Source organism: Vigna unguiculata, chromosome 4 (assembly GCF_004118075.2).
Source record: "Vigna unguiculata cultivar IT97K-499-35 chromosome 4, ASM411807v1, whole genome shotgun sequence".
NCBI lineage: Eukaryota > Viridiplantae > Streptophyta > Magnoliopsida > Fabales > Fabaceae > Vigna > Vigna unguiculata.
Window position 1 is genome coordinate 28,717,615 of NC_040282.1, and position 8,118 is coordinate 28,725,732.

The following is an 8,118-nucleotide window of genomic DNA, read 5'->3' on the forward strand; positions in this document are numbered from 1 at the left end:
GCTCTAATCCCACTGCTGGCCCTCACTCCGTCGCCTGGACATCCTCAGCATCACTTGTGCCAAGACCTTAACCCTAAAATACAAGATAACCTCATATACCCAACTTATCAATTCTACTTATTTCTTGGCCAAGACCTTAACCCTAAGGCTTTATAGCCTTCAAAACATACAACTGGTTAGCCTTGGACTCGGGAACATGATGCTCACACGAACCTGCGTGCCCTCATCTATACAACTGGATTTGGTTTCCCTATAACCCATCACTATCATTTACCCTTTCCATTGGAGTTCACCTACACTTATGTATATACCTAACCAAGGCCAAACCATTCAACCAATCCATATTTCATGATAACTCCTACAATTCTAGGAATTTATCATCACACCACGCATTCAATATATAAATACATAAAAATGCATAATTTAAATAACATCCAAGTGACACACATAGGACTTGAACCCAAGTCCTCACACACAACAAAGTACTCTCAACCACATGAGCTAGCACTTTTCCACGTTATAACTCCTCACATTTATTACTTTAAATGTTCTCATTACCCGTCCTATTTAAATAATTAATTAAATAACTATTTAATTTTCCCAGGTCTTACACAAGGAACACCGAAACACCTTTTGCTCCACAAGATTCTCTATTTATACCTAGGAACAACACAAGAACGATCAAGACCTACCGTTACAATCACTGATCAACAGAAACTCATATAGAAGATCAAAAGAACACATGCAAGCAGAAAAGCCTCACATGTAACAAAAATACCAAGAGAAAATAACTTAAACTTAACTTATGCAAACGGAGAAACTGATCGGTCCAAATTGAAGAACTCGTCGCGAGAATCACTTCTATGGTCTCAGATTTTCAATCAAGCGAACAGTGGAGGAGAACCCTTAGAGAGAAGTCAAAGAACTCTAGAAAAATGGTTTTTAGAGATTGTGTGTTTTAAAAATAATGAAAGTCTTACTATTTTTAAACTACTATCACTTCTAAAATGTCATTTTATATGGTTTCACGTAAATAAAATTTTGTAAAAATTAAACTATATAAAAAAACATATTTTATTTGATATTAAAAAATATCAAAGAAATAATATATGTTTTCAATATTGAAATAAATAATAATAGATAAAATAAAACTAAAACTAATCATAACATACAAGGTTTTTAACAAAAAGTTTAAAAATATTGTGAAATATTTTTTAATTATTGAAATTAAAAAAATATAAATTAAACTATATCAAAATTAATCATAATTTAATAAAACTACAAATTAATTAAAATATATTAAAATATAAAATAATAATAAACGAACACTTATAATTAAAATATTAAACAGAAATAAATTAGTTTATAACATACATTTTACAACATATATTTAAAAATAATCTACAGATAAAAAAATATAATTACAACTATAATTTTTATGAAGAGAATGTTCATAACTATATATGAAAATATAAAACAGTAATAAAAAACTTATAATTAATATTAAAGTGTAATAAATTTATTTATAAAATATATTTTACAACATATATTTAAAAATCATATAAAGATAAAATCATATTTATGAACAAAATATAATTATATTTATATGAAGAAAATCTCATTAATATAACTTTTATGAACAAAATATTTTACTATATTTTTATAGTTTTTTGGATATGTAATTTTCATATAATAAAATAATTATTAATTATTTAAATTAAATTTTTTTATGTAATCTAGAAAATAACAGAGTGTTTGTGTTATATAAAGAAAGTATTTATTATGGAGAGAAAAGAGAAGTAAATAAAAAATAAAAAATAAATATAATTTAGTTTTTTCATTTTAAAAAGGTAGATAATATGAAAATGATCACATAATTATAATTGTGAATATATATCAACAAAAGGAAATGGGTAATGCAATAAATTTTCTAGTATCTTCTTTTCTTAATTATTATACATGGAATATGAAGTTATTAACGGTAAAATTACATAATTACAATATTTAAAAATTGTGAAATTATAATTATAAAATTATGTTTTTTATTTTTTTATTTTTATTTAATTATTTAATTATTATCTAATTTTATATACTTTTTATCTTTTAATTTTATTTTTTATTAATTTTATAATATTTATTTGTTTTAGGAATATTTTTTATTAAATATAATAAATTTATAAAAGATATTCTCTTAATTAAAATATCTTGTAATAATATATTATGTGATAAGATCGAAACATAATGACGATAACTGTCACGTCATACTTTTTACTGTAAAAATCTCATAAATATAACTTTTATGAACAAAATATTTTACTATATTTTTATAGTTTTTTGGATATGTAATTTTCATATAATAAAATAATTATTAATTATTTAAATTAATGTTTTTTATGTAATCTAGAAAATAAGAGAGTATTTGTGCTATATAAAGAAAGTAGTTATTATGGAGAGCAAAGAGAAGTAAATAAAAAAATAAAAAATTAATAAAATTTAGTTTTTTCATTTTAAAAAAGTAGATAATATGAAAATGTGAATACATGTCAACAAAAGGAAATGGGTAATGTGTAACACCCCATTTAAATAAATATCCCATTTAAATAAATACTTTAATTAAATAACATTTCACACAGATACTATAAGAGGCGAAGATCCGGAGTATAGCGTCACTCCACATAATTATCCAAAATACTCGGAAGGAAAAAAGGCACACCAAGATGTCAATACAAAAATAAGTTCAAGAATTTAACAACAGATGATAATGTGCTAAAGGACAAAACAGTACAAGGGCCATAACCCTGGGAAAAAACCCAAATAAAAAGAAGTCCGGTTCAAGTAGACTATGCAGCAAAATCATCCCTTCCCTGTTGACCTCGAGTACCTCTCGCATCTACTCAAATCAATAAAATGATGATCATCGCAAAAGGAGAAGAACCACATACCAAGCAACCAAACAAGCAAAAGGGTAAGCTAGAGTATAAAACAATTTATCATACAATTACATGTTATTTCACAGTCTAGGCAGTATATGTCAACCAAACATGTTATGACCTTTCAGAAAATACACTACAACTTAGACACGACTCATCCGGATACGTATAATTTAGTCAGATTCAGCAAATGCTTGCACCTGTGGTGGATTTCTCTGCTCACCCCCGAGCTAAGTGTTACAATGTCTCAATCCCCCACGCACAAGGTTAGCCCTTAATGAGTTTCAGGCCTCCTACTACTCTCACCATAAGAGTTAGTCCGCTCTATGTGAGACTAACTAACTTTTTAGAGTGTTAGGATGCAACCTTACCTTGAATCCTTACTAAATTGTATAGATGGGGTATCACCATGAACTCCCACTAACAGGGGTCATGGAATTACGTCCCGACCAACTGAGGCACCACCCTGAAATCTCACCTGGAGATTTCAAGGAATTACGTCCTAACCACATACAATTCATGTTTAACCATCCAATATGTACTAGCCATTCATATGAACCTCATGCCAACATTTATAACTAGCCTCCAATAAATTTCCATTCCAAAACCATGCCACAATTCACGATCTTTAGCCCATGAATCATTCCATACATACATCATACTCAACTCATGTTAAAATCATAAGCCACAAACCATAATTCATCATATTCACCCAAGGTCACTCAATTCATACTTTAAAAGGCATAATCAGTCCAAACATATGATCAATATCCAAAAACAAAGAAACCAAAGAGTAAACACACCCCTTGCCCAGCCCCTCGCTCAGGCAGAAGGGCCTTGGTCAAGCGAGAGGTTTCCCTCGCTCAGGCGAGCTCCCTTTGCCTAGGCGAGGGCTCGAATCAAGAACAGTGGCACTATCGCGCCCTCTCGCTTAGGCGAGACCTCCTCGCTTGAGCGAGATGTGCTCTCGCTCAAAACAAGAGCTCGTCGCCTGAGCGACAGCTCGCGCAAGCAGCCTGGGTGAGTTGCTGCTAATCTCGCCTAGGTGAGACACACTCGCTTGGGCGAGAAAACCAGAACCCGTCACTATTCACGCAGACACATGCATCCAATCAGACCAAACCATGTTTTTAACAGCTCCCAAACAATTTTAATGGCAACCAAACATCAAACTCACGAAATAAAACCAAAGCAGGTGGGAAAACGCAATAAAACAGTAAACCCTAACTTCCCCTTACCTGGAAAGGGCTAGAAGAAGAGTTCGACTCCAATAGCGGAACACAATAGCTCCAGGGATAGATTAACGAGCTGGAAAAGAATAGCGGAGCGACTTTTAACATAAGCCTACGACAGAACCCTAACTAGAAATATGAACATACGAACGGAAAAGCGAGGTATAAGTTGTAGAATACTTACACGAAGCTAGAAGACGAAACTGAGCTCATTGGATCGAGATTGGGATTAAACCCTAGCAAAGCTCTGTGAGGAGAAATGGAGAGGAGTAAGGGCACTGATCTTTACAAATGAATTCAGAATGGAAGGGTTAGGTTGCTTTAGGGCCTTGGACACCCTATGGGCCAGCCCTTAGGCCCATTAGGTGTTTGGGACAGCCCTTAAACATTGAGACTGAAAAGGAAAACCTTACATAATGCAATAATTTTACTAGTATCTTCTTTTCTTAATTGTCATACATGGAATATGAAATTATTAACAGCAAAATTACATAATTATAAAATTATGTTTTTTATTTTTTATTTAATGATTTAATTATTATTTAATTTTATATTTTATAATTTTATATACTTTTTATCTTTTAATTTTATTTTTTGTTAATTTTATAATTTTTATTTATTTTAGGAATATTTTTTGTTAAATACAGTAAACTCCTAAAAGATATTCTCGTAATTAAAATATCTTGTAATAATATATTATGTAATAACATTTAAACATAATGACGGTAACTGTCACGTCATACTGTTTACTGTAAAATTTAACGATAAAACCTTAATTGAATTGTTTTAAAATTTGATAAACAAAAATTTAAAGGATTGAAAACATAATTAAAAAGAAATAAAAAATCAATCTTCTCAGCAACTCTAATTACACCATTTCTTTCTTCCTAATGCCAAGATAAAACACTTTAATTTATTTCGGCATTGATGTTAAGAAAAAATAAAACAAAAGGAACTCTCGTTACATTTTAATTACCTTCATTGGTTTAACATTTAGATTAAAATACTAGGATTAAGCAATGCAAATAGAAGGAAGTCCACATCATGTTCCAAAATACTTATATGTTTCTCTGGCATTGTGATCCATGCCTCTATTCCCTCTCTTGTTTCCATCAATATCACTGTGTTTGGGATACTTTCTTTAGTACCTCCTCTTTGAGCTAGCCACAAAGGTTTTCCACAACCAAAATCCACTTCATTGAATCCCATATTACCCCAACTTGTGAACACTAATGAGATTGGTTTATTTGCTGCTATACCTTCAAGCATTAGTTCTGCACACTCATCACTCCATAAAAAACCAGGATCATTCTGCAGTTTCAGAAACAAATCCTTAGTTAGTTTTCCAAGTCCTTCTTTTAGAATTTCAACCAAATCTATGATCTCAGTGTTCTTGTTCACACCCTCAAGAACAACCAATGCAGGCCACAACAAATTTCCAACAGCACCTCTTGAGAAAGGCTCCCCCATCCTTTTTCTCATGTTCACAACATGCAATGCAACCATTGGTCTTGTTTTGTCCTCTTTCATTGCTACAATCATATGTTTGCTTATGAATGAAGATACTACCTCGTACCGTGTTGGTTTTGTTTCATCACATGTTGACATGGATTTTAGCTCATTGATGGCTTTGTCATCAAACAAGAATCTTCTTGTGGTGCAGTTTTCTTCTATGTTCGAGTCCTTGTTTATATTCAACATTCCAGCACGTACACCAGTGGTGTTTCTTGGAGGGAAGGAAGAAGCAGCAGAAGAGAAATCTGGCCATGAGATTTCTTCCTTTGACCCTTTGCAAATGGCAAACCAGGTTTTCAAGAAGACACTGCAAGAATATGCATCCAAGAGAATGTGGAGGTTGCACAACCCGATGGCTATTCCTCCACATTGGAATTTGTTTACTTGAACAAGTAACTGGGGCAACACTTCTTCGTGAGGGTGGCACTTGTTAGCCTCACATGGAAGTAACTGGTTTAGCAGTTCTAGATTTGGTGGTTTTAAGAACACTTTCATGGTGGTGTTCACTGAAGCTTCCATGAAAATTGCACCTGCATCGTTGCAATCAATGGAAAAGTAATCACATCTTCTACCTGCAAGAGGGTAGAAAATTGTTAGTGCCTCAGAGAGTGATTTCTTCAACTGAGTTGAGACATCTGAGAATTCTTTAAGGTTGTTAGTTTTGCTGTAAAAAAGGATCAATGGAAAATAGGTGTTGAGTTGAAACACATCAAACAAGCATAATTTTAGGGTTTTGCATTCTGCAGAAGTTGGCACTGATGGTTTAATGGTTTCTCTTGATGTGATGTTAATTTCCATTCTCAGTATAACCACACAAACTTGAATTTAGATATGAATAAGAGATCTAGTAAGAGATTTGTTCTTTGGTATTTGTTTATATACACTATTTGAGGAAAGTTGTAAACAATGTAGAAAATGAATATTTTAATTGCTTCTGGACCATCACTTCACAATATCTATGTATTGCAAAGAAAAGTCTGCTATTTTTTGTTTTGTTTTGGTTAAATCGAGAGTTATATATTTTTTTAATGCAGCATTGAAACATCAAATAACGTTACAATAATCAATATATGCATCGTTGTTTTATATTATTTTGTTAACAAAATTCATTAAGTGTTTACGTTTATTTATAACAACAAGAAACTAAAATATCTGTAATTAAGTCCTATTATGTTATTAACAGTAATTGTAATAGATAGTTATATGAAAAAGAAATTGTTTAAACGCCTAATTTATTTTTCTATTTGATGTTGAAATATATTTTTTACTTTCCACTAATAAAGTGGAAGAATAATATGCGTATTTTTTTAAAATAAATTATTTAAAGAACTAGCCTATTTTCATATTTGATGTTTGGACACTTTTAAAGCATTGAAAACCTTGTGATACAATTGAGTGTGAATTTCATATCTAGACGACATATAAACTATATAAGGTTAGAAATTTTATCAGAATTCATACCAAAGACGTTGTAGAAAAATATTTTATTTTTGATTACCATTCAATATAATTCTTAAAGTTATGACCACATCTAATAGGAAACTCCAATTTGTGAAATCCAACCTCAATGCAGATTATGCAGATTATGCAGATTATGTTACTAATAGTAATTATAAGGAGATAGTTATAATCTATATGTAACACCCCATTTAATTAATAACAGAAATTAAAAGAAATGTCACAACATAATAGCATAGCAGCGCAGTTTTATCTGTTTTCCACAAAACGTCTCACGATGAAATAAGGCATACCAAGACGTTAACTAAGCAAATACGGGAAACCAAACAGAAATAGAAGTTTAGTGGGTAGCCAAATACATGGGCCGTGGCCCCCAAAAGAAAGCTTAAAACAAAAGGAAAATCCAGCCCAGATGGCTAAGCAGCGGAGTCACCATTCCCTTGTTGACCACGAGGACCTCGCCCATATGCTCCCATCAATTTAATCGATCATCATCGCAAGAAGAAGAACCACATACAAGATAACCAGACAACAAACAGGGTAAGCTATAGTAAAACAGTTCATCAAGTAGCCACACATCAATGCACAATCCAACATTTTATATATATCACCCAAACATGTTCTGACTTCACAAACAATACACTAGACCCTGACTCGACTCATTCGGATATGTATAGTCTGGTCGGATTCAGCGGATGCTTGCATTTGTGGTGGATACCTCTACTCACCCCCGAGCTATGTGTCACAAGTGTTACAATGAATCAATCACTCACCACAAGGTTAGCCCTTAATGAATTTTGGGCCTCCTGCTACTCTCACCACAGGAGTCAGTCCGCTCTAAGTGAGACTAACTGACTCTTTAGAGTGTCAGGATGCAATCTTACCTTGAATCCTTACTAGACCATACAAATTGGGCACCACCATGAACACCCACTAACAGGGGTCATGGAATTACTTCCCGACCACTGAAGCACAACCCCGGA

At 32.3% G+C, this 8,118-nt stretch overlaps 1 protein-coding gene across 1 annotated transcript; it reads right to left on the minus strand.

Annotated features, from left to right (window-relative positions):
* Positions 1-5,155: 5,155 nt before the first annotated feature.
* Positions 5,156-6,475, minus strand: LOC114180681 (vinorine synthase-like). The gene has a single exon (XM_028066984.1). It carries the CDS (start codon positions 6,473-6,475, stop codon positions 5,156-5,158), a length of 1,320 nt encoding a protein of 439 aa, XP_027922785.1.
* Between the last annotated feature and the right edge of the window lie 1,643 nt (positions 6,476-8,118).

What these genes read in the sequence shown, in the direction of transcription:
- LOC114180681 (XM_028066984.1), bottom strand. Translation starts at nt 6,475, where the DNA reads ATGGAAATTAACATCACATCAAGAGAAACCATTAAACCATCAGTGCCA.